Genomic DNA, 26,855 nt, shown 5'->3' with positions numbered 1-26,855 from the left:
TACAGGTTATTTAAAATGTCCATTTGTGGCTGGACTTGCAGAAGACCAGAACGGCCTTGGCACTATTCAGAAAGGCTGATAGCATACTAGCAGACTTCATTATTAGTGTGACTGAGTGTCCGATATGTGTGGGGCACACGTGCCATGGCCTCCATGTGGAGCTCAGGGGACAACGTTGAAAACTTGTCCTCTTCGGCCTTCATGTGGGATTAGACTCAGGTGGCCAGGCTTGTGGGACAAAGGCCTCTACCCATCACACCATCTTGTTGGTCCTCAGCAACAAGGCTTTTTAACAAAATGGTTTTTTTGAACATAAAAGGATGCAAACCATTACAAGGAGCAAGCCATGAGGAGCAAGCCAGTAAGCAGCACTCCTCCATGGCCTCTGCATCAGCTCCTGACTCCAGCCTAGCCTGCCTGACTTCCTGTCCTGGCTTCCTTCAATGACGGACTGCAATGTGGAAGCGTAAGCCAAATAAACCCTTTTCTTCCCCAGCTTGCTTTTTGGTCATAGAATTTCACTATAGCAACAGAAACCTTCACCGAGACACTGCCCGGAAGAAGAAATACAAATGGCCCCCATGCATCACAACAATTGCTATCAGCCATTAGGGGAAAGCAAATCCAAAGGATGAGTTACTACTCTGTCCCAGTTAAAACAGCTGTAGTCAAAAGGACAAGTAGCAGACCATGAGGACTCTGTGGAGAAAGAGGGAGTCGCTCAGACAGTCCCAGGGAAGCATTGTTAATAGCCTCACGGAAAACAGTATAGAAATTCTTCAAAGAGCTACGGTATCATGAGATCCAGCTACCCCACTTCTGGGTGTATATCCAAAGAGACAAAGTCAAGGTACAAAGAGATACCCAAATGCCCATGTTTAAAGCACACACGCAGACTCATAGCTACGAGGGGAATCAGCACAGGGACCTGTCAGCAGACACACGGATAAAGAGCAGATGTGGGAGCAGAGGAACAATGGAATGCTGCTCACATGAAGGAAAAGAGCTAAGGACACTGTGTTACACAAAGTCAGAAGGACAAGCACCATGTATTCACTCACTCTCATACACAGACAACTGGTCTACCTGTGGTTAAAATAGCAATTACTGGGGAACAGCTCTGCATCACACAGAGCCAAGGGCAGTAGGGAGACGCATGGGCATTTACTAAACCTCTCTGTGTCTCCTTGATTGTAAGACAGAGATACGGAGAACGCTTTCAGAGCAAATGCTAAGTGTGTGAGCATGGGTGATTTTCTTCATGCATGGTTAAAAAGTGGATTTTGGACCAAAATCTGTAAATAAATAGAGTCATGCAGTCCTGTATACAAGACTCCTTTAAGCCAGGTGAGGTGGTCCAGCACTGGGGAGGCTGAGGCAGGAGGATGAAGACTGGATGATGCACTATATCCCCTACCCACTGAACTACATAGTAAGATGTCTCAAAAAGAAGCAAGCCGGAGGCTGGAGGGTTGGTTCAGCAGTTAGGAGTGTCTGGTTCTTTCAGAGGACTCCGGTTCAGTTCCCAGAATGTGCATCAGGCAGCCTACAGCTGACCGTAATATCAGCTCTAGGGAATCTGGTGGCCTCTGTAGGCACTGGACTCACATGTGTGGGTGTGGGTTCTCTCTCTCTCTCTCTCTCTCTCTCTCTCTCTCTCTCTCTCACACACACACACACACACACACACACACTTGAAAAGTAAGGTAAAAAATTATTTTAGTGCTGAGTCTAGTATCATGCACCTTTCATCCCAGCACTCAGGAGCTGTGCATCGGAGGCTAGCCTGGTCTACATAGTGAGTTCCTGGGTAAGGCTACAAAGTCAGACCTTGTCTCAAAACAAAAACAAAACACAAAAAGTTCTTTTTTTTTTTAGAGAGGTTGAACTTTGTTGTTGTTTGAGTTTTTATTTTACTATTTTATTTTTGAGATAGGGATCTTACTATGTAGCCCTGCTGGCCTTGAATTCACAGAAGCCGCCTCTGTTTCCTGAGTGCTAAGCTCCCATCATGACTGGCCCCAAATCTAACTTAAGCTCTCTCTGCTACAGGTTCAGGTTCAGCAGCGCAACAGGTTTGTGTACCTGGTGGTGAGCCAGTGTAAATAATTTTGGTTTAAAAACCATCTTGCTTAGATGCTTTGAATCCTATTTCTTGCCTTGACTACGGAATTTACTTTTTCCTGGATAGAAACTACTTAGGACCTTGAGTTTTGCACCAGCTCTTAATCGAGGGCTCTCCCGGGTGTCCCACCTTTCTTCTTTGAACAGGACGAGCATCGTTGCTCTTCTTTGACGGGGACTGTACAGCTGCTCTTCATTCTAAAGAAGAAAGATCGTCTGGAGCCAGAATGCACGCGTGATCGCCCAATATGGGAGTGACTGTGAACCTGAGGAGAGGCTTTCACAGCAGCAGGAATGAGAACAGAATAATCACAGACGTGCTTACAGCACTGCCCCCCGCACCCCGCCCTCAGTTCCTTTCACTCTTCTTCCCTTCTCTCTCTCTCTCTCTCTCTCTTTTTTCTTTCTCTTTTTTTCGGAGCTGGGGACTGAACCCAGGGCCTTGCGCTTGCTAGGCAAGCACTCTACCACTGAGCTAAATCCCCAACCCCCTTTCTTCCCTTCTCTTAATTCATCTTTGCGCATGCTCGTGTGCATGCTCGAGCGTCTTATGACTGGCCTGATGTGGGTTCTGGGAACCAGTTCCGGTCTTCCGGAAGAGCAGCAAGCCTTGTTAGCTCTCCAGTGCCTTCTAGTGTTTTAACATCATCAGGTATATTCGGTTTGTGTTTGCCTGGCAGTGTTTCGTTTTCGAGACGAGAGTGTAGTTCCGCTGGCCTCAAACCTCAGTATTCCCCAATGTACCTCTACTTTAGAGTGTTGGAGTCGCAGGCACGCATCACCGCACTCGACAACTTAAAACGCTTGCAATTTATCTTACTACTTCCTTCAGGGAGTGGACAATACAGTTTACAGGAAATGAAAATTTAAAAACGGAGAGAAACTCAAGTACAACAATGATCTGTAGCTCGGCCCACTCCTGTTGTTTTGTGGGTAGGGTTGTTTGTTTTGTCTTTGTTATTGAGAAAGGTTCTTACTTTTAGCCCAGGATGGCCTTGAATTCATCATTCTCCTGCCTCAGCCTCCCTGAACACTGGGATGGTAGAATGTACCAAAAACTATGCCTTCAATTCCAGTACCTGTGAGTTCAAGGCCAGCCTGGTCTACAAAGGGAGCTGCAGACCCGCAAAGACTACACAGTAAACCCTGTCTCAAACAAAAATTAAAGACTGGCTAGATCATCCTTCCTTTAATTTTTAAAAACTATTTTTTTTATTTTATGTATGCTGTGTTCCTCCAAGAGAATGTCTGTGCACGAAGCGCATGCCTGTGCGTGCCCATGGAGGCCACTAGAGGGCATCAGATCATCCGGAGCTAGAGTTCCAGGCAGGTCTGAGGGCACCGTGAGCGCTGGGTACAGAACCCGGCCCATCTGCAAGAGCTGCGACTGACCTTATCGCTGCTTCTATATCATAAGCAGTCACTCAGCACTAAACATTTTCCTGAGTCAAGTATCTTTGGATCATGAATACTTCTTAAGCCCAAGTATGTAAGATCTTTCATACCAGGGAAATCTAGGCCATATACAAAGAGAATACAATTCCAGCAACCTTTTAACATCAAGTAATACTGTCTTACGAAAGTTTTATTTGGATTGAAACTATAAGCAATCATATATTCCCACATGGTGATCTTTATGTGAATACATTTAGTGTATATGTCTATAAAATAAAGGAATTCTCCTCCCTCTTCCTTCCCTCCCCCTCTCCTTCCCTCCCTCTCTCCCTCCTTCTTTCCCTCCCTCCCTCTCCCCTCCCTCCTTCCCTCCCTCTTTCCTTCCCTCCCTCTCTCCCTCCTTCTTTCCCTCCCTCCCTCTCCCCTCCCTCCTTCCCTCCCTCCATCCCTCTCCTCTCCCTCCATCCCTCTCCCCTCCCTCCATCCCTCCCTCTCCCCTCCCTCCTTCCCTCCCTCCATCCCTCTCCTCTCCCTCCATCCCTCTCCCCTCCCTCCATCCCTCCCTCCATCCCTCCCTCTCTCCTCCCTCCATCCCTCCCTCTCTCCTCCCTCCATCCCTCCCTCTCTCCTCCCTCCCTCTCCCCTCCCTCCATCCCTCCCTCTCTCCTCCCTCCCTCTCCCCTCCCTCTCCCCTCCCTCCATCCCTCCTTCCCTCCCTCTACTTCCTATATGTGGATAAACTTTTAATCAGCCAGCTCTCTCTGTCCCAGCTTCCATGCTATCTCTTCCCCACAGTGATAGTTTCTATTCTCTGGAAGAGTAGGCTTTAAAAGCAGCCCTTCGTCCGTAGGTTGCTTTTGCCTTGGTAATTTGTCATAATAACAGAAAAGAAGCCGGTACCTAGGCTCTGAAGGAAGAACTCACTTTTGGTGCCTATGGGTTTCTCTCTCAGTGAAACATCACAAGAAAGTTGTTCCTTTACTTTGGCGACATCTTTTGGTTGTAAGAAGTCAAACAAGTTCTGTCCCATCAAACTAGCCTGTTGAGACAGACAGCAGACATACAATCAACATTGGTTACATCACTTTTGGGCACTCCTTCACACACACGTAAGATCAATACCCTTTCCCCACCTCCCCACAACCCCTGCCAGTGCTGAGGATCAAACCCAGGGCCCTGTGCCTGCCAGGAAAACGCTCTGTCACTGAGCTACATTTCTAGCCCCAAAAGGTGGATTTTTCTTAACCTCGAATACATTGCACCACGTGACATTAACTTGGGATTCTGTTTGTAAGTGCAAACAAAAATGCATTCGGAGGGGCTGGAAAGGTGGCTCCGCACTCTGGTTGAGAAGCACTTGCTGCTCTTCCAGAGGACTCAGGCATCAAGGGGTAGCTCACAGCTTTTGGTATTCTAGTCCCAGAAAGGCTCAGACACTCCTCTGGCCCCCGTGGTACGCAGACATACAAGCAGGCAAAGCACCCATACACATAAAATGAAATCTAAAGAATGCATTTGAAATCAAACCGGGATAGTTACATATAAACTGCATGCAAACGGCAATTTCTGATTTTCTTTTAAATCTTGCTACTGTGAGAGTTTCCTTGCTATCTCTCCATTTATATGATTGCTTCTAAAGCATTAGGATTTAAATCTCATCATTTTCTGCATATGCGTGTGGAAATGCATATCCATGTGTCTATCCATGTGTGTCTGCCCCCCTTCCTGTGTATGTGTGTGTGTGTCTGTGTGTCTGTATGTGTGTCCGTGTCTGTGTGTCTGTGTGTGTGTGTATGTGTCTGTGTCCATGTGTGTGTGTATGTGTCTGTGTCTATGTGTTTGTGTGTGTATGTGTCTGTGTGTCCATGTGTGTCTGTGTCCATGTGTGTGTGTATGTGTGTCCATGTGTGTATGTGTGTGTATGTGTGTCCGTGTGTCTGTGTGTCTGTGTCTCTGTGTGTGTGTCCGTGTCTGTGTGTCCATGTGTGTGTGTGTATGTGTCTGTGTTCATGTGTATGTGTATGTGTCTGTGTCCATGTGTTTGTGTGTATGTATGTGTCTGTGTGTCCATGTGTGTGTGTATGTGTCCATGTGTCTGTATGTGTGTGTCTGTGTGTCCATGTGTGTGTGTGGGTCCACATGTCCATGTCTCTGTGTGTGTATGTGTCTGTGTGTCTGTGTGTGTATGTGTCTGTGTCCGTGTGTGTGTGTGTGTATGTGTCTGTGTGTCCATGTGTGTGTGTGTCCGTGTGTGTGTGTGTATGTGTATGTGTGTGTATGTGTGTCCGTGTGTTTGTGTGTATGTGTGTATGTGTGTATGTGTGTCCGTGTGTTTGTGTGTATGTGTGTCTGTGTGTGTATGTGTGTGTGTATGTGTGTCCGTGTGTGCGTGTGTGTGTATGTGTGTGTGTATGTGTATCTGTGTGTGTATGTGTGTCCGTGTGTGTGTATATGTGTATGTGTGTCCGTGTGTGTGTACGTGTGTGTATGTGTGTCCGTGTGTGCGTGTGTGTATGTGTGTGTGTCCGTGTGTGCGTGTGTGTATGTGTGTGTATGTGTGTGTATGTGTGTGTGTGTTTGTGTGTATGTGTGTCTGTGTGTGTATGTGTGTGTGTGTGTGTGTGTGTGTGTCTGTGTGTGTCTGTGTGTGCACCTGGACAGCCTAGTCATCCTTTCCAAGAACCCATTGGCTGTGGGTCCACGTTTAGCCTTGCTGCTGGGGTGTGTGAATTCCACTCAGACTGACAAAATGCAGGAGCACTAGGCTACATTCCAGCTTTGTCACCATTGGGGTCACATGGCTCAGGGGAGGCAAGATGAGGACCCCAGCCCCTGTCTCTCCAGTGAGAAATGGCACAGGCTGAGGTTGAGGCTGTGGTTCTCAAATTCCCAGACACCCATATGTGAATGGGAGCTGAGATGGGCCTGGGGCTGGGGAGAGGGACTCGGGCTTGGCTCAGAGGGGAGTGTCAGGAGCTTGGAGGGGCCTTCTGCAGGAGACTTAGGTGGCATGGCTTTACAAGGAAGGCTTCTCACCACAGCTGTTCTTTACAAGAGAAAGTCCTGGCTTATCCAAACTGTTTATCCAGGCAGACCAGAGATTAAATACCTTTTCCAGAAAGGAACGTCCGGGAAGGGAAGCTTACTGGCTAAGCCCTCTGCATGGAGAACTCTGGGCTCTATGCTATGTGACCAGTTGTCACCGTCCTCATGTAGGGTGTTGTGGTCATGTGCTCCAGGACAGGAACTGGGTCTGGGGCAAGTTCTCAATTATGAGAATTGCCAGGGTTCCTTAATCTGCTCAGTTGTCCCTGTTTTTTGTCTGGTGACACGTTTCTACTATTGGCTACTTTACTGAGTTCTTATATCTACCACCCTTCTCTACCTCAATTCCTTCCGACCCCCCCCCCCAACACTAGGTAGCAAGAAACAAAGGTTAGAGGGGAAGAGGGCATAGATCTCTTTCGTCCACTTCCTGCTGATTAGAGCATCGAGTTCCTTGGGGCAAATCCAGGCTTCATGGTCATGATTTCTCTAACCAGCACTCCAATCAGCAAGCAGCAAAACCAACAGCCACCATGGCCTCTCGGAGCTCTGGCCTATCTATACCCTCTTAAGAGTCCCCAGAATTCCAAACATAAACTATCTTCAGCTGGCAGAATCGCACCCCTGCCAGAGCACAGGACAAATCACAGTCAGCTGCTGTGTCAATCTTTAGCAGGTCCATATCCCACACTGGGGGGGGAGGGGGTTAAAATTGCAAGTAAATGACATTGAAATACAGGGTTTGGTGGGTACAGGAGCTGACATGACTATAGTTTCCCCCAAAGCCTGGGATTCAGAGTGGACACTTCAGCTGGCTTATACACAACTTCTAGGAATTGGTAAATCATCTCAAATAAAACAAAGAATCTAATGGATTGCCTGTGTGGGACCAGAAGGATAAACATGGAAGTTGAGACCTTGGTCCACCCTCTCTCACCTTGGTCCCCAGTAGATGTTCTACAGAAGACAGAATGGGTGGAACACCCAGTTATGCAGCTCATACTAAGAAGCCCAGCCATCCACCTTTTGTATCAGTCTACCGTATGCTCTGTTCATATATGCTCATGCAGCAGTGTCGGGTTTCTGATCCTGGACAGCCGAGAACTGTATGGTTATAATGGTTTGTAACCACTGGACCCAACATGATCCAGAGCAGACAGGGAGTGTCATCAATGGTTGCAGATATGCATGTATGTATGTGTGATATGTTCCAATTAGAAGATGGATCATCTATTCTTACACCCAGCTGTCTCCAGCTTTGGGTTCTTTGGTCTTGAGCCCCCCCCCAACAGAAGTTCAGACTTCCCCTTCTGCCCTCTGTCCCTTTACCTGATAACCCTAAAACCAAACACCGTAGAAGGCAGAAGGAGGTAGTCGCCATCAAAGCTGTGCTCCACCTGGGTTCTCCAGCCACACATGTGCTCTGTGGGACTGCTTTGGGGACAAGCTTCCCAGTAGCTCCCTGAAGCAAGTGGAGTTTAGCATAAGGAGATGATTAGCAGGCTGGTTCCATGAACAGCATGGATTGAGTGTATCACCAGCAGTTGGATCAAAACTATTATTCAGGGGTTGGGGATTTAGCTCAGTGGTAGAGCACATGCCTAGCAAGCGCAAGGTCCTGAGTTTGGTCCTCAGCTCCGAGAAAAAAAAAAGAAAAAGAAAAAGAAAAAAGAAAAAAACCTATTATTCAATGCATATAATTTAGTAACAAGCAATGATGTGACTGCTGGAAGGGCCCCACGCTTTTCAGAGACTTGAATATGGCATCTTATTGGGTCATTACATCCTGACTGCAGGCACCACTCGTGACACTGTACAAAGCTAGGGTCCAGAAAATGATGTCATCCCTCAATGTCTGATGGAGACACCAGTTATGGTCACATGACATCATCCCTCAATGTTTGATGGAGATGCCAGTGATGGTCACATGACATCATCCCTCAATGTTTGATGGAGATGCCAGTGATGGTCACATGACATTGTCCCTCAATGTCTGATAGAGATGCCAGTGATGGTCATATGATATTGTCCCTCAATGTCTGATGGAGACACCAGTGATGGTCACATGACATCACTCCTCAATGTCTAAGGGAGACACCAGTGATGGTCATAATAATTCAGTCTCCCTGCCATCATCCACCTCTCTCCAAGCTCTAACATAGTAGCAAAGGGAAGGAGGGACCAGACCCAGCTTCAACGTAGAATTTGTTAAAAAAGAAACCAGTACTGTGTGAAAAACAGCAGCTTGATACCTGATCATAATGCAGCGTTTTGGAGACAGACTTAGAAACGAAAAGAATTCTCCCTCCTTCACATCCAACCACAAGTAGGAAGCCTTCTGCTGCCTAGGATTAAAACAGAGCCAAGATTGAGTAGTTTCTCTCATATTCACTCAGCATTCAAGGAAATTACTGTGGCACTGAAACTCACCAAGCCTTTAGAGAGCTGGCAGATTTCAGCCTAATGTTTTCATACGATGTTTAAATAACCTCAAATTGAATTCTAGTCTAAAGGTTTTGACATGAAAATTTAGTTATAGATTATTAGTTGAGATATCTTTTATTACCAAACTACTTTACCAGGTGTGTAGGGGTCATGGAAGTAGGAAGAGACCAGGAGAGGAGAAGAGCAGGGTTGAGGGAAGGGTGAAGGGAGAAAAAGTCGTAGCTGGACATTGTGGCAAGAAAGCACCATTCCGGTGAGCAAGAGGGAACAGGACAGGGTAGGAGAAGCTAAATGGACAAAGTATAAACATGTGTATGTGACAATGTTTCAGTAAAGTCCGTTACTTTGTATGACAGTATCTTAAAATAAAACCACTCTTGCCAAATTCCACTTTGCTATACAAAGAAACCCTGTAAAGTTCTCAAAACGTATCACTTGCGGCAGCTGCTATGGGCATGTTGAGCAAAGCAGGAGAGGAAGGACTAAACATTGTGCGTGCATGTATGTAAGTGTGTGTGCATGTGTGCATGTGTGCTTATGCATGTGTGTGGGTGTGCATGTAAGTCTCTGTGCACCACATACTTATTTAGTGGCCATGGAAGCAGAAGAGGGCGTCAGACCCCATGGAACTTAAATTAAAGACAGTTGTAAGTTACATGTGGATCCTGGGAATCGAACCTGGATCCTCTGGAAGAAAGGCCAGTGCTCTTAACCTGTGAGCCATGTCTCCAGACTGGATACTCTTTTTTTTTTTTTTTTTGGTTCTTTTTTTCGGAGCTGGGGACCGAACCCAGGGCCTTGCGCTTCCTAGGTAAGCGCTCTACCACTGAGCTAAATCCCCAGCCCCCAGACTGGATACTCTTGATAGCAACCCTTTCTATGCCTTTTGAATTATGGTGTCACATATATTAATAATACATTTTAAATATTCTAATATATTTTCTATTTCTGTGTTGTTCAGCCAGCTAATCACCCTGGGTAAGCCACCTGCACAGAAAGGGGTAGAGCTGGACAGGGCTCAGGTATGCTATTACATAGGGTAGTGTTCCCTCTCTTTTGAAATAGTCTCCTGTGGTTCAGGCTGGACTCAAAGTTGCCATGTCATTCCAGACAACTTTGAACTCCTGATGCCCCTGTCTGCACCAAGTGCAAGGACTCCAAGCATACACCACACTTAAATGTCTGCAGAGCTGGAGCTCAAACCCAGGGCTGTGTACGTGGTAGGCAGGAATTCTACCAACTGAGTTATATGCCTTGTGCTCTGACTCATGCTCGAATGCAACAACCGGGAGAAGACTTAGACAGACACATGCTGAGGGAGAGACGGGTAACTGAAGTGGTGAGTGGGAAAAGCCTCCATGAGAGTGGCTGGGCTTCCTAAGCACTTTGTATGATTATCTAACCTAAAGATTGCTTTGTATCCACAGATTTCACTGTCCAGGGCCAGCAAGATGGCTCAGTGGGTAAAGGCACTTGCTGCCAAGTCTGATGGCCTGAGTTTGAATCCTCGGACCTACATGATGGGGAGAACCCACTTCCACAGGTTGTTCTCTGATCTACACACACACACACACACACACACACACACACACACACACACACACACACACAGGGACATGCATTCCCCTCCCCTGACAAACCAATATAATAAAATGTTTTAAATAAACCAGGAACTGGGAGACACAGTTCAGCTAAGGGCACTTGCTATTCCTTTAGAGGACCATAGTCTGGTTTCCAACACCCACATCAGGTGCTCTGAACTGCCTGTAACCCTGCTCCAAGAGAACCTCTGTCCTTTGAGTGCACCCTACCCCCACGTACACACAGAGAGACACAAACACATGCATGAATAAAAAAAAATAAATCTTCAAGGTCAAGTTAAAATAAGAGTAACGTTTTTAAAAAGTTAAAGAAAATGAAAAAAATATACATGCACATTCTAGTTAGCAAGATGTCATAGCACTTGGCAAGACTGTCAATCAAATTCTATGCTGTGGAGTCTGCAAAGCCTGAAAGGGACTAGGCCAAGACAGCAGATCTGCAAATGATTCATCCCCAATCTTCAGACGACAGATCCCCAGGAACTGGGCTCCGGGTGGTGGCTCTGAGTAGGTAGCAGCCTTGGCTGATCCTTGGCGCAAGGGGAGTGTTTCCAGGTATAAGGGGTCTGTTGTGGACAAGTCCAAGGGTCTGCTGTGAACAAGTTCGCTACTCCTCCTTATAGGAAGTGTGCGTTCTCCCCAACAAATAGGGCATTAGCTCCTTGTCTTCCTGTGTAAGTTAAAGAGATGTGTGACACAGGCTCTCTGATGTCTACACCAGGGTGGACTCAAGAAAACCCAACCCCATCCAAATTCAGCTATTACCACTTACCTTGAGGATTAAGTGGCTGAGTTCCTTATCCTGAATAAATGAAGGTTTAGCATTTTCTCCTAAATAAAACTCTGTCATGCCTAAAAAAACGAACAAGCCAGAGTTACTGAAAAAACAGAGGAAGAAATTTAGTAATTGCTTGGTGACTACTGGCCGTGCCCTGCTACTGTTGCTACAGTCTCCTAAGGTGGAATTTACAATGTCTTGGGACTTTAGTGGCCATTCACTCCCTCTCCCCTCCTTCCTTTCTGTCTCTTCTTTTTGTGAGATAGGGCCTTGTGTATCCTGGGCTGGCCTTGAACTCACTCTGTAGCCCATGATGTCCACTTCCCAAGTGCTTAGAATATAGGTAGGTGCCAGCACATCAGGATGCAACCTAGAGCTTCATGTATGCTCAACAAGCATTCTACCGACTGAGCTACATGAGACAGAATCTCTCTCTACAGCCCAGGCTGTCCTTGAACTCATGACAATCCTCTTGCTTCAGACTACAGTTCTGGAGCATTTAACAAAAAATTATAGACTCATAGATTTAAAAAAAGAAAGAAAGAAAAAAGTCCTTCTAAAGATCATATAGAGACGTCTGATAATGACCGGCACTAAATAAAATGTACCTGACAATCATTTGAGATCTTATTTCAGAATTTATTATATTAAAATGGAAGTCGCTGAACAACTAGACAGTCAGCAAAAAGCTAAAGAGTTTATCAAGGCAAAGCTTGGGTCATGGTTGGCTTGCGACAAGAAAAGGACAGAACCCCATTCTCAAAACATCCAACTCAAACATGTGGTTACAAGGGGACACAGTGGTCTGACCACAAAGTCAAGACGCCCCAGAACACAGGCCATTCTGAAGACGAGGAACCAGCAGTCCTTTATAAACCAAGGTGCCCCAGCCCCAGCCCCAGCCCCAGCCCCTCCTGCTGGGGATGATAGGAGGGGCTACATCCAGAGACACTTGAACCACAAGTTGCCCTTGGCTAGGTTTGCAGGTCACATTTAGCTACAGATTAAATGCTGTACTGATGACCCAGAAGCTCCATGATGATGTGGAAGCCCACTCCAGAAACAAGGAGGCCTCCTATGATTCGTGAGATTCCTTGGAGCAGCAGCACCAGAAAACCCTGGCATAAGAAGACAAACTCCTGGGAATCTGCCTGTGCCCTGAATTTTCTATGATGTTTTCCCTGGTCACTGCCATATAGAAGCCCTGGGGCTGACACTAGGGATCTGGGGGTTGGGGTGGGGTAAGGATATAGCCCCAGGGACAGCATAGGGCTTGGGCATTGAAACGTGTTTGCAGAATTCACTGCAGAAGTCAGCTAGGGAAACCAAAAATGGAACCCTCAACCAGGAGAGTGAGGGAGGGCATCCCTAAGAGACAGAACCAGGGCTGTGTAACTAGGCCTGAAGCTATGGGGAGCCTGGTCAAGCACATGCATACTGGTAACTTAAGAAAAAAAGCTATTAACTCCATGAAGAATTGAGTAGGAATTTTGATGGGGATTGCACTGAATCTGTAGACTGGTTTTGACAAAATGTCCATTTTTACTATATTAATCCTGCCAATCCATGAGCATGGGAGGTCTTTCCATCTTCTGAGATCTTCTTCAATTTCTTCCTTCAGAGACTTGAAGTTCTTTTCATATGGATCTTTCACTTGCTTGGTTAGAATCACACAGAGGCATATCATACTATTTGTAACTATTGTGAAGGATGTTGTTTCCCTAATTTCTTTCTCAGCCTGTTTATCCTTTGAGTAGAGGAAGGCTACTGATTTGTTTGAGTTAATTTTATACCCAGCCACTTCACTGAAGGTGTTTATCAGGTTTAGTAGTTCTCTGGTGGAACATTTGGGATCACTTAAATATACTATCATATCATCTGCAGATAGTGATATTTTGATTTCTTCCTTTCCAATTTGTATCCCTTTGACCTCTTTTTGTTGTCTGATTGCTCTGGCTAGGACTTCAAGTACTATACTGAATAGATAGGGAGAGAGTGGGCAGCCTTGTCTAGTTAGTGGGATTGCTTCAAGTTTCTCTCATTTAGTTTGACATTGGCTACTAGTTTGCCAAATGTTGCTTTTACTATGTTTAGGTACGGGCCTTGAATTCCTGATCTTTCCAGGACTTTTATCATGAAGGGGTGTTGAATTTTGTCAAATGTTTTCTCAGCATCTAATGAGATAATCCTGTGGGGTTTTTTTTTCCTTTGAGTTTGTTTATATAGTGGATTACATTGATGGATTTTCATATATTGAACCATCCCTGCATCCCTGGGATGAAGCCTACTTGATCATGGTGGATGATCGTTTTGATGTGTTCTTGGATTCAGTTTGCGAGAATCTTATTGAGTATTTTGGCATCGATATTCATAAGGGAAATTGGTCTGAAGTTCTCTTCGTTGGTTCTTTGTGTGGTTTAGGTATAAGCATAATTGTGGCTTCATAGAAGGAATTGCATAGTGCTTCTTCTGTTTCTATTTTGTAGAATAGTTTGGAGAGTATTGGTATTAGGTCTTCTAGGAATGTCTGATAGAATTCTGCACTAAACCCCTCTGGTCCTGGCCTTTTATTGGTTGGGAGACTTTTAATGGCTGCTCCTATTTCTTTAGGGGTTATGGGACTGTTTGGATGGTTTATCTGATCCTGATTTAACCTTGGTACCTGGTATCTATCTAGAAAATTGTCCATTTCATCCAAATTTTCCAGTTTTGTTTAGTATAGGCTTTTGTAGTAGGAGCTGATGATTTCTGAAAATTTCCTCAGTTTCTGTTATGTCTTCCTTTTCCTTTTTGATTTTGTTAATTTGGTTACTGTTTGTGCCCTCTGGTTAGTCTGGCTAAGGATTTATCTATCTTGTTGATTTTCTCAAAGAACCAGCTCCTGGTTTTGTTGATTCTTTGTATAATTCTTTTTGTTTTTACATGGTTGATTTCAGCCCCGAGTTTGATTATTTCCTGCCATCTACTCCTCTTGGGTGTACTTGCTTCTTTTTGTTCTAGAGTTTTCAGGTGTACTCTCAAACTGCTAGTGTTTGCTCTCTCCAGTTTCTTTTTGGAGGCACTCAGAGCTATAAAATTTCCTCTTACCACTGCTTTCACTGTGTCCTATAAGTTTGAGTATGTTGTGCCTTCATTTTCATTAAATTCTAAAAAGTCTTTCCTTTCTTTCTTTGTTTCTTTGCTTCTTTTCTTCTTTCTTCCTTTCTTTCTTTCTTTCTTTGCCAAGTTATCATTGAGTAGCACATTGTTCAGCTTCCATGTGTATGTGGGCTTTCTGTAGTTTTTGTTGTTATTGAAGACCAAACTTAGTCCATGGTGATGTGATAGGATGCATGGGACCATTTCTATCTTTTTGTGTCTGTTGAGGCCTGTTTTGTGACTGATTATATGGTCTATTTTGGAACAGGTACCATGAGGTGCTGAGAAGAACGTATATCCTTTTGTTTTAGGATGAAATGTTCCACAGATATCTGTTAAGTCCATTTGGTTCATAACTTCTGTTAATTTCTCTGTGTCTCTGTTTAGTTTCTGTTTCCATGATCTGACCATTGATGAGAGTGGAGTGTTGAAGTCTCCCACTATTATTGTGTGAGGTGCATTGTATGCTATGAACATTAGTAAAGTTTCTTTTATGAATGTGCCCTTGCATTTGGAGCATAGATATTCAGAATTGAGAGTTCATCTTGGTGGATTTTTCCTTTGACGAGTATGAAGTGTCCTTCCTTCTTTTTTGATAACTTTTGGTTGAAAATTTATTTTATTCGATATTAGAATGGCTACTCCAGCTTTTTTCTGGGGGGGGGGGACATTTGCTTGGAAATTTTTTTCCCAGCCTTTTACTCTTAGGTAGTGTCTGTCTTTGTCACTGAGGTGTGTTTCCTGTATGCAGCAAAATGCTGGGTCCTGTTTGTATATCCAGTCTGTTAGTCTACCTCTTTTTATTGGGGAATTGAGTCCATTTATGTTGAGAGATATTAGGGACCAATGATTGTTGTTTCTTATTATTTTTGTTGTTAGAGGTGGAATTATGTTTGTGTGGCTCTCTTCTTTTGGGTTTGTTGTAAGAAGTTGGGTTTGTTCACAATAGTCACAAATTATATAAAGTACCTTTGTGTGATTCTAACCAAGCAAGTGAAAGATCCATATGACAAGAACTTCCAGTCTCTGAAGAAAGAAATTGAAGATCTCAGAAGATGGAAAGACCTCCCATGCTCATGGATTGGCAGGATTAATATAGTAAAAATGGCCATCTTGATGAAAGCAATCTACAGATTCAATCCATCAAAATTCCAACTCAATTCTTCATAGAGTTAGAAAGAGCAATTTGCAAGTTCATTTGGAATAACAAAAAAAAAAACAGGATAGCAAAAAACTATTCTCAACAATAAAAGAACTTCTAGGGGAATCACCATCCCTGACCTCCAACTGTATTACAGAGCAATAGTGATAAAAAAACTGTATGATATTGGTACAGAGACAGGCAGACAGATCAATGGAATAGAATTGAAGACCCAGAAATGAACCACATACCTATGATCACTTGATCTTTGACAAAGGAGCTAAAACCATCCAGTGGATAAAAGACAGCATTTTCAACAAATGGTGCTGGTTGAACTGGAGATCAGCAAGTAGAAGAATGCAAATCAATCCATTCTTATCACCCTGTACAAAGTTCAAGTCCAAGTGGATCAAGGACCTCCACATCAAACCAGATACACTCAAACTAATAGAAGAAAAAGTGGGGAAGAGTCTAGAACACATGGGCACTGGGGGAAATTTCCTGAACAAAACACAAATGGCTTGTGCTCTAAGATCAAGAATCGACAAATGGGATCTCATAAAACTACAAAGCTTCTGTAAGGCAAAGGACACTGTCATTAGGACAAAATGATAACCAACAGATTGGGGGAAAGATCTTTCCCAATCCTACATCTGATAGAGGATAATATCCAGTATATACAAAGAACTCAAGAAGTTAGACTCCAGAGAATAACTCTATTAAAAATGGGGTACAGAGCTAAACAAAAAATTCTCAACTGATCAATATCGAATGGCTGAGAAGCACCAAAAGAAATGTTCAACATCCTTAGTCATCAGGGAATTGCAAATCAAAACAACCCTGAGATTCCACCTCACACCAGTTGAAATGGCTAAGATCAAAAAACTCAGGTGACAGCAGATGCTGGTGAGGATGTGGAGAAAGAGGAACACTTCTCCATTGTTGGTGGGATTGCAAACTGGAAAGCCACTCTGGAAATCAGTCTGGAGGTTCCTCAGAAAATTGTACTACCTGAGGACCCAGCTATACCTCTCTTGGGCATATACTCAAAAGATGCTCTGTTCATAGCAGCCTTACTTATAATAGCCAGAAGCTGAAAGGAACCCATACACTTACACAATGGAGTACTACTCAGGTATTAAAAACAATGACTTCATGAAATTCTTAGGCAAATGGATGGAACTAGAAAATGTCATCTTGAGTGAGGTAACCCAGTCACAAAAGAACACATGCTATGCACTCACTGAGAAGTGGATATTAGCCCAAAAGCTCGAAATACCCAAGCACAGAACATATGAAGCTCAAGAAGAAGGAAGACCAAAGTGTAGATGTTTACTCCTTAGAATGGGGAACAAAAATACTCACAGGAGGAAATATGGAGACAAAGTGTGGAGTAGATATGGAAGGAAAGGCCATCCAGAGACTGCCCCACTTGGGGATCCAGCCCATATACAGACACCAAACCCAAACAATATTACTGATGCCAAGAAGTGCATGCTGATAGGAACCTGATATAGCTGTCTCCTGAGAGGCTCTGCCAGAGCCTGACGAATACAGAGAATGGGGTCCCAATGGAGGAGTTGGAGAAAGAACTGAAGAAGCTGAAGGGGTTTGCAACCCCACAGGAAGAACAACAATATCAACCAACTAGATCCTCCAGAGCTTTCAGGGACTAAACCACCATCCCAAGAATGCACAGGGATGAACCTATGTCTCCAGCCACACATGTAGCAGAACATGGCCTTGTTGGGCATCAGTGGGAGGAGAGGCCCTTGGTCCTGTGAAGGTTCAATCTCCAGTATAGGGAATGTCAGGGCAGGGAGGTAGGAGGGAGTGGGTGGGTGGGTAAGGGAGCACTCTCATAGAAGCAGGGGGGAAATAGTGGGTTTTGGGAGGAGAAACCAGGAAAGGGGATAACATTTGAACTGTAAATAAAAAATATCCAAGTGAAAAAAATTCATAAACCAATAACCAACATATTAGAAAAGTAAAAAGTTGGGGTTGGGGATTTAGCTCAGTGGTAGAGCGCTTGCCTAGGAAGCGCAAGGCCTTGGGTTCGGTCCCCAGCTCCGAAAAATAGAACCAAAAAAAAAAAAAAAAAAAAAAGAAAAGTAAAAAGTTAATAAGATGCTATATTTCCAAATTTATGCATTATGTTGCATTTAGTATGTGTTATGACACGAAAAAAGCCCTAAGAACTGCCACCAAGTCACCACTCAGAGCTGGAGGAACTGGGCAGAGATGTAAATGAGGAGACTGATAACTTACAGGTGCCATGACAGAGAACCAAAAACAAACAAACAAACAAAAGAACAAGCTATTAGAGGCTGGAGAGATGGCTCAGTGGCCAAGAGTATAGGCTACTCTTGCAAAGGACCCAAGTTCCGTCCCCAGCAAGTACATTAGTTGGTGTACATTAGGTGGCTCAGAACTGTCTGTAACTTTAGCTCCAGGGGATCCAACCATTTCTACTGGACTTTGCTAACACTTGAGCACTTGTACACACACACACACACACACACACACACACACACACACACACACACACACATGGACAAAGGCAGGTGTGGTGGCAAACGCCTTTAATTCCAGTACTTGGGAGGCAGAGACAAACGGATCTCTGAGTTTGAGGCCAGCCTGGTCTACAGAGAGAGTTCTGGAACAGCCAGGGCCACACAGAGAAATCCTGTATTGAAGAGCCAAAGAGTATCAGGAGTTCAAAGAGTATCAGGAGTTGTCTGTTGGAGCTGGGTACAAGGAAGGATACATACTTGCATATACTCTTAGCACTCTCCATAAAAAAACAAAAAACAGTTTTTAAAATGTTTGTGGGAGTAAAAAAACCAAGCCTTTGATTAATTTTCCAGTGGCTGGTGTATTTTACCAGGCATTGAACTGGGGTGGGGACGGGCGGGCATTGGTTCTTGGCCCACTTAGTTTGAAAGCAACCCCTGGAACAGTAGGGGCAAAACCATCTCACCTTCCCTTGCAGTGATTCTTCTGTGGACCCAAATAGCACCATCCTCTGAGGGGTGCTGTCTAAACTTTTGCAGAATGATCTGGCTATGCCGGGCCAAGCACACTGGAGCACAGAACCAAATGCCTTAACCAATCTCATATGAGTGCTGTGCTGACTCAGGCTTGCTCAGGCTGTGTGGACCAGCAGCTGACCCCATGTCAGCTGAGAAGGACCAGGGCGTCTGCTCCAGGAGACTGTATGGGTTTAGAGTGTCACCCCAATGAGCCCCTCCCTGCACACACCTCTGCTGGGACACAGACTCCTCCCCCTCCCTCCTTCCCTCCGTGTGTGTGTGTGTGTGTGTGTGTGTGTGTGTGTGTGTGTTGTGTGTGTGTGTGTCTGTGTGTGTGTCTGTGTGTGTCTGTGTGTGTGCGTGTGTCTGTGTGTGTGCGTGTGTCTCTGTGTGTGTGTGTGTGTGTGTGTGTGTGTGTGTGTGTGTAGGGGATGGTCAGTTCCCTTCTACCACGTGGTCCTAGGGATTAAATTCAGGTTGTCTGGCTGGTTGACAAGATCCTTTACCTGCTGAGCTATCTCTCCAGCCCTGCACTGGGTGACAATGACCTTGCTATGGGTCTGCCCCCTTGTCAACACAACAGAGACTTTGCCTTCACGCCCCACCCCCACCCCTCTCTCTCTTCAACCCCAGGACAGAATAGGTTTGCAGCTGGTGCCAGACTCATGAGTGCTGAATCACCAGTGCCTACCAACTCGTGGCTTTGCTTCTCCTCACACTGGGACAAGGCTAATGGGAAGGTACTTGGGTAATCTCTGGGATGGTATCAAATGACCTCCAAAGAGCCTGAGATTTTCATTGCTAAAGACTCTAGGGAAACACAAGTGACTTGCCCAACCCTCAGGAGTGGATAAAGACAGGTATTTCCCAACAGACTGGTGAAAACCAGATCTCCAAGCGCTCTAAAAGGACGGCCAGAGAGCTCTGCAGTGGCAGCCCCAGCCCAGCCAGGTGGCCGCAGGTGTTCACACAACAACCTCATCTCTGAGATCCTTGCTCTGTATTCGGCTTCACAGGCAGAGATCTCTAAATAGGACACAAGGCTGCCAGTGCGTTTATACGTTTGTTTGCTTGCTTTGAGACAACATCTCATGTAGCCCAGGTTGGCCCTGAGCTCCTAATCTGCCTACCTCCACCTCCTGGTGCTGGGATTTTGGTGTCTGACACCCTACCTTCTCACATAAAGACAAGGTCACCACTCTGTGTGTGTGGGTGAGGTGGACAGACATGTTTGTACCAGCCAGTGAGTGTTCTGGTGGAGAGTCAATGCCTGGTCCGGAGCAGTGTCGGTCTGGCTTACCTCTCTGAGACCTCAAGTACTGCACTGCCCTCCTCAGGATGCTCAGTTTGTCCAGTTTGTGGGCTGTGGGGATGTGTGGAGGGATCATAGATGACAGTTTCCAAATCAGATGGTTCATCTTGTCTCTCCGACGCTTTTCTGTCTGGCTGTGAGCTTCCCTGGAAAGAAGGAAGGAAGGAGGGTGGGAAGGAGGGAGGAGGGAGAGAAGGAAGGACGGAAGGACGGAAGGACAGAAGGACGGAAGAAAGAACCTCCTTGGCTAATGTTCACCATCCAGAGGTTGCATCCGGCCAACCACACTCAGAATGCTCTTCCTCCCTGCTGCATTTATGTGAGAAGCCAGAGCTTCTGGGAAAAGTGCTCATAAAACCATCTTACCTCCACCATATGCAATGCCTTTGACCATGACCTGTGTTCTGGGGCCCTGGCTTCCTTCCTCCCTCCTGAGGAAGAGCAGGCGGCCTCTTCTGCTTGAAGATGACTTGATATGTGCACAGCTGTCACCCATACCCACTCCATTCTCGTCTGGCTCCTGACTTTATCTAGAAAGTGCTTGAGCCCCTACTCCAAACAGCGCCGGCACTAACTCTAGCATTATCGGTGTCGTGATATTTGACCTCAAGTCTTCTGTTTCCAGCTAGATCCCGGAAAGCACACAGTCTCCGCTGGAGCCGTCACTCCCTGGCCCTTCTCCATGTTTAAGATCATGGCAGCTGAAGCCCACAGCCTCTGCCTTTGGAGACCGATGCAGAAAAACCACCAAGAGTTCGAGGCCAGCCTGGTCTATGCAAATAAGCCCTGTCTCAAGAGTAGCAACCCAATGATAAGTCCACACCCTGCCCACCATCCTAGAAAGTATTTTACAACTTGTATTTCATTTACTACTGCTATCTATCATAATGATCATCACCACCGCCACCATCATCATCATTGTGGGTTGATGTCTGTATGCAGGTGAGGGCAGACACAGGATAAGGCAAGGCCTGTGATTGGGCAGTGAAAAAGCAAGGCAGGCACAGAATTTTGGAGAGAGGAGAGAAAGAGAAAGGAGAAGAAAATATGGAGGAGAAGAAGGGTGACCCACTCCCATGTGGCTTTAAATAGCCACAGGTAGCTATGAGTATCTTATAAGGGATGGATTACTATAGGACAATTTGTCTTATCTAGGTGGGCAGTTTATATCGATATCAATTGGCTCTGAGTTTATTGTGTGGATGTTTTGCCGACTGAGAATTTACTGATATAAATCTGATTGATAAATCACAAGCTTCTAGGGTTTTGATTTTTACTGGGATACTAGAAATTGTGACAATAACCACTGGGGTGGGGGCGGGGGGAGCTGGGAATGTGAGCAGAGTTCACAGCAGAGTCCTAAGAGGGTGGCTGCTGCTAGGGCCAGAGAGTAGCCAGCGCCAATGTAGGGCTAGCCAGGGAAGCAGGGACCGCCGGAGACGGACAGAGAGTAACAGGAGGTATCCTGGCATGGCACCTGGTGCACCGTATCTTTTATCATTATCATCATCATCATCATCATCATCATCATCATCATTATTATTATTATTATTATTATTATTACTAACCGCGACAGTCACCATCAGGGAGTATACATTACAGCACGTAGACGGAGTTCGGGCAACAGCCTGTGGAGCTGGGCCTCTTCGCACTTCTCATGTGTTCTAAGGCTTGAAGTCGGGTTATGAAGCTGAGGGGACCTTTGCCCTCTGAGCCCTTGGCTTCCATGACTCCTCCCCCTCCTCAGCCTCCTTGGTTCTCCTTGCTCAACTCAGTACCTTCGACAATTTACACAGCTTCCCTTCGCCTTGAATACCGATGTCCCCACGATCCCCTGCTTGGCGCCTATCTCTCTACTCTGCAGAGCACGGAAGAGAATGCACCCTTCCTATGGCTCGCCATGGCTCCCTGGCTACGGACTATGAATCTGTCATAATTCCTTCTCCAGCCTTTGGAAGCAGTTCTGCCCCCAGATGCCTCCCGAGAAATCTGCAACTAAAAATATTCCAAACTAAATGCGTTCCCTGCATCTTCCCTCCCACTTCGGATCTCCTCTCTCTCTCCCCTCGTTCCCCTTCCTCGATATGGTGTACTTTGGATGGCGGCCGCAGATATCCATTCTCAACCCTCCCTCTTCTTTCCCTCAAAGGGTCTAACTGTCACGAAGCTCAGTAGAGTCTGGTTTTTACAATATTCCACAATTAGGTCTCCGAGTCTCCAGCATCAGGCACCATCAGCCTCACCCTGGGGCCGCACATTTAAATCAAGCTTTCTTCTGTTCTGCCCGACCTGACCCACGCTTCCAGAACCACCACTCGACAATCCTCACCCAATGGATTCAGCTCTCCATTTGAAACGCAGTGTGCTTTACTCTACCAGATGCCACACAGTAGGTTCTTTTATTTTTTAATTGAGGGGTAAAGAAATGACTCATTGCTTAAGAGCATGGCCGTTCTTGTAGAAGACCTGGGTTCTGTCTCTACAGCCACAGGTGACTCACAACTGCCTGTAAGTCCAGTTCCGGGGATCTAACGCCCTCTTCTAGCCGCTGTGGGCACTGCACACACGTGGTGCACAGACATGCAGGCCAGCACTCAGATACATAAATCTTTTTTAAAAAAGATTGATTTTATTATTTTTCTCCGTGTGTGTGTGTGTGTGTGTGTGTGTGTGTGCGCGCGCGCGCATACGCATGTGTGTATGCCTGTGCTTGTGCCTGTGCCTGTGCGTGTTTGAGGGGGTGTCCATGGATGCCAGAAGAGGGTAGCAGGTTCCTTGGAGCTGGAGTTGCAGACATTTGTAAGTTTGTGGGTGCTGGAATCCAGACTCGGGTCCTCTGCAAGAGCAAGCGCTCTTAACTACCGAGACATTGCTTTCTCCTGGAAACAATATGGAGAAAACTATGGAGACATAGTAGATTCTCGATAAATGTCGGATGACTACATGCCCCAGAATCTGATCAGTCTCTCTGAGAGGATCAACTATCTACCCAACGCCAATAGGACCCCAAGAAAGTGGCCATTCTCACAGGATCTCCTTTGCAAGCATTAAAAACTCTGGGGCTACGGGCACAAAAACGCGCATATGTCCATGACTGCCTTTCTTACCCCGAGTGCAATATCACAGACATCCAGCATCCGGCAAGGACCATATTTTGAAAAATCATGGAAAATGGTGGGAGCAGAGGAGGACCAGGCCAAGGTGAACCTCTGAGGAGCACAGAGTGCTTCCTCACACGTATCTTCCATGGCAGGGTGAGCAGCAGGGGAACTTACCTGATGCCATTGGGCACTGCTACTCCTGTTCTTGTTGAAAGAACAGAGGTAAAGGGACTCCGGGGAAGGTTTTCCACCATTGCATCTGTCCTGAATTCTGACCTGGAAGGGAGGAGGTCTGGGGTCACCCCTGGGATGGTGAGTCTCCATCTTAACCTTGATGAGATCTGCAGTCTTCTAGGAGACACACCTCTGGGCATTTCTAAGAGGGTATTCCTAGAGAGGTTTAACCAGGAAGGAAGGCCTGCCCTGAATGTATGGAGTTCTAGGCCAGCCCGAGCTACATAGTGCTACGAAGTGAGTTCCAGCATAGGTATGCTTACATACTGAAGTTGTGTCTCAAAACAACAACAACAACAACAACAAAAATGACAAAACCAAAAAAATCCATAAAATAATAAAAATAAAAACAACCAAAAAAACCAAAATCCTGGTGGGAAGGGACTATCATTTGTTATCAATTGATAGCTCAGGATGAAGGGATGTGCTCTTGGGCCTGTGGCCATCCACCTGACCGTGTTAACAGGAGAAAGGTGGAGTGCAGGCCGGAAGAACAGGGAGAGACCTCCCAATCACGTGAAACTGGCCTGGGAAGTGTTTGGGGCTGACGGTTGTCTTGGGGATCAGAGCTAAGAGATGAAGGATCCTGGTAGGAACTGAGTTAAAAAGACCCAGGATGTCCACCTGCATCCTCCTCTCCGACTCAGAGCCTGGGCCTTCCCGTAAGGCGGGAAACTCCCTGGCTCTGCCACTCACGTGCAGTGCCAGCCTAAGATTTGTCCCTAATGCTTTTACTATATATCCTCCATTTGAGAGCGTAATTAAAGACAATCTCGGCCTACAAGCTGCAGGAGAGAGGGGGAGAGACAGAGGGGAACAGACGACAGACAGACAGAAAGACAGAAAGAGAGACAGCGAGAGACTGAGAAAGAGTAACAGAGAGCGATGGAGAAAGAGAGAGTGGGGGGTGTGTATAGTGGGTTTGGGCTAATGCTGCTTGTAGTATAATGTCAGTTTTGGTCCCCAAACTACAAGCAGTGTCTGCGGGTAAGACACTGAGGGACCCTGTCCCCAGTTGGTTCTGATTGGTAAATAAAGATTCCGGCAGCTCATGGTTGGGCAGGGCAGACAGAGGCGGGACTTTTAGGATTCCCAGGCTTGGAGTAGGGAGAAGGGGAGCAGGAGATCCACCATGCCACCATGCCAGAAGAAGGAGAGGAGAGCCACCATGCCTGAGGAGAGTGGGGGGCAGGAAGGTGAAGCCGGCATGTGAAAAGCCAGGACAGTGTGGCCCAGTTGGGCAGCCCTCTGGGTCCAGGGCAACCAGGGTAGACTATAGAGTTTAGTAAGTCATAACTCGAGATTATCAGCCGGAGGTAAATTAACCATGTGGAGGTTAGGAAGTGTCTCAGCTGTTGCACTGCTTAAGGCGTATCAAAAATATAAAGGCTGTATGAGGAATATTCAGGAATGCAAGCTGTTGGGGAGCGTAGCAGGAACCCCTACTGGAATTTATATATATAAAAAATCACTACAAGGGCAGGCTGAAGCGTGGCTCAGTGGTGGAGCTCCTGCCTAGAATCCTCCAGTAAGGAGCTAGGGTGCGGCTCAGAAATTCAAACCTTGCCTAGCACCTGTGAGATCCTGGGTTTATCTCCAGCAACACAAACGCAAACAAACAAGGAACCACAGACTGGCTATTCTCTATATCGTCCATCGGCCTAACTTAGTAAACATAGAAACAAGAATTTTATATGATCAAACTGATCACAGATCACCAGGGCCAGGTTAGTGGGTGGCCAGGGAAGTGAGAATTACATCCTTAAGCCAAACATGCAAGGATATTTTGCTCCTGGTGGAGTATTCTGCTGAGGAAGGAGGGGAGTTAGCCGTGACCGTGAGCACTATGCATTGATTATAGCTCCAACATCTCCTTCAGATTCTAGCTGACCCTCCCGGCTGTCACATTGTCACCAGCACTAGGAGGAAAGGCCAGCGGTAGGTGTTGACCCGCTGCCATGCTGCCACAGACTCAGAAATAATGATGCAAGCACGGTTCCCTTTTTCTGATTGAAAAATCTCATGGAGTTAGGACAGCATACACTTACTGGAGCAGCTCTGAATCACTTCTTCTACGTTTCCTTGGAAACTCCATTGCAAGAGAGCTGACAGGTCCAGGAGCTGTGAGCTTTGTCCCCGGGCTCGTGTGACTAGACACCATGAGAGCGAGGCTCTGGCTTTCTAGAAGCCCTTTCCCTGTAAGTGAGAAGGCACAGGAAGACACGCTTTAGACACTGACTTTCGTGGTCCGTATTGTCACGTTCAGCAACGTAAGCGGCAGTTCCGACTTGATATCTAGAAACTCGGCCAAGAAAAGCCGTGACATGACAGGATGAGAAGTTATCCAGAGAATTCAAGTATTAGTTTGAAATACGCGTTCATCCATCTTCGAGAGTTTCTTGTCCTCACCTGACTGCAAAAGACAGTCAGACAGGCAGGCGTAGGGAGGGCACGCAGCACATGGGCAGCTGGACGGAAGGCCGTTAGGTGACAGTAACACAGTCATATAAATGGTGGCCTCACTTCCTGGCTCTGAAACACATGAATGTAACCAGCACATCTGTGGTCACCTAAGGGCTGACTATTATGAGAACAAGACCTAACACTGGGGTATAGCTCAGTGTAGAGCACTTACCTAGCACACACAGGCCATGGACCCCCACCCTCAGTATCCCCACAATAAAAACAGACATAGGTTTTATATTGTGGTAATACCCACCCATCAGTGAATGCTAAAAAAATACAGACCAAGGTGCTTAGGGAGGGACAGGAGCCAGCCGCATCATTTCCCACAGCTTTGATAGGAATGAAAATTGTTGTAGATTTTTGGAAGGCGGTCTGGGACACGGTATCAGGGACCGTGGCACATGCTGCGCCTGAGCCAGCTTCTATCCCTTTGACCAACCCTGGAATACCACAAATGCATTAAAGGCTTTCCTCCGACAAAGTCAATGACAAAGTCAAGACAATGGCTGAGTGTGACAGGCAAACCTGTAGCCCTAGCATTCAGGAAGCCGAGGCACAGAAAGGGTGGGTTTGAGGCTAGCCTAGGTTACAGGAGATCCCATTTACCAATCGGCTATGAGATCAGATCCTCTAGCATCCTCAGATAAACTGCAGGACCAAAGGAAAAGTCTGAATCTGTCAAGGTTCAGCTGTCATATCCTGGAGTCAAGACCAGGAGGGGAGACAGAAGGCAGACCCTCACTTGGGCTGTGGCTTAGGTATTGATCGTCACAGAGGACAGGACTGGGACTGAACAGCAGAATCTCCCTCACTAATCTCGCATCTCAGTGGTTTGGGTGTTCCCTACCTCCCGTTCCACCACAGCACCAGCGCAGTGCACAAGATCACCAGCCAGTGAGGTCAGAAACACACCAGGGAGCTTCATGTACCCTAGATTTGATCAGCGCTTCTGAGGAGACCAGACCTGCCTTGCCCGATTGTTTTGTTAGGGACAGGGACCTAACTGGTGGCTTCCTGGCAAATCTTCATGGAAATCTTTGTCA

At 46.1% G+C, this 26,855-nt stretch overlaps 1 protein-coding gene across 9 annotated transcripts in view; it reads right to left on the bottom strand.

The window, feature by feature from the left end:
* Bmal2 (basic helix-loop-helix ARNT like 2) overlaps positions 1 to 26,855 on the bottom strand; it is a 49,288-nt gene that overhangs the window by 15,353 nt on the left and 7,080 nt on the right. The window contains exons 2-8 of one of the 9 annotated variants that reach the window (XM_039107944.2): positions 25,395 to 25,542; positions 23,287 to 23,388; positions 20,000 to 20,157; positions 11,383 to 11,462; positions 8,817 to 8,909; positions 4,420 to 4,558; positions 2,255 to 2,401 (exon numbers count right to left, since the gene is read on the bottom strand). In XM_039107944.2, coding sequence (XP_038963872.1) covers positions 2,255 to 2,401; positions 4,420 to 4,558; positions 8,817 to 8,909; positions 11,383 to 11,462; positions 20,000 to 20,157; positions 23,287 to 23,388; positions 25,395 to 25,542 — 867 coding nt within the window. 9 annotated transcript variants of the gene reach the window in all.

This window comes from Rattus norvegicus, chromosome 4, assembly GCF_036323735.1.
Source record: "Rattus norvegicus strain BN/NHsdMcwi chromosome 4, GRCr8, whole genome shotgun sequence".
In the NCBI taxonomy this organism is placed as follows: Eukaryota; Metazoa; Chordata; class Mammalia; order Rodentia; family Muridae; genus Rattus; species Rattus norvegicus.
Note: the sequence above shows the minus strand (reverse complement) of the source record. Positions and strands in the feature narration are given on the sequence as shown.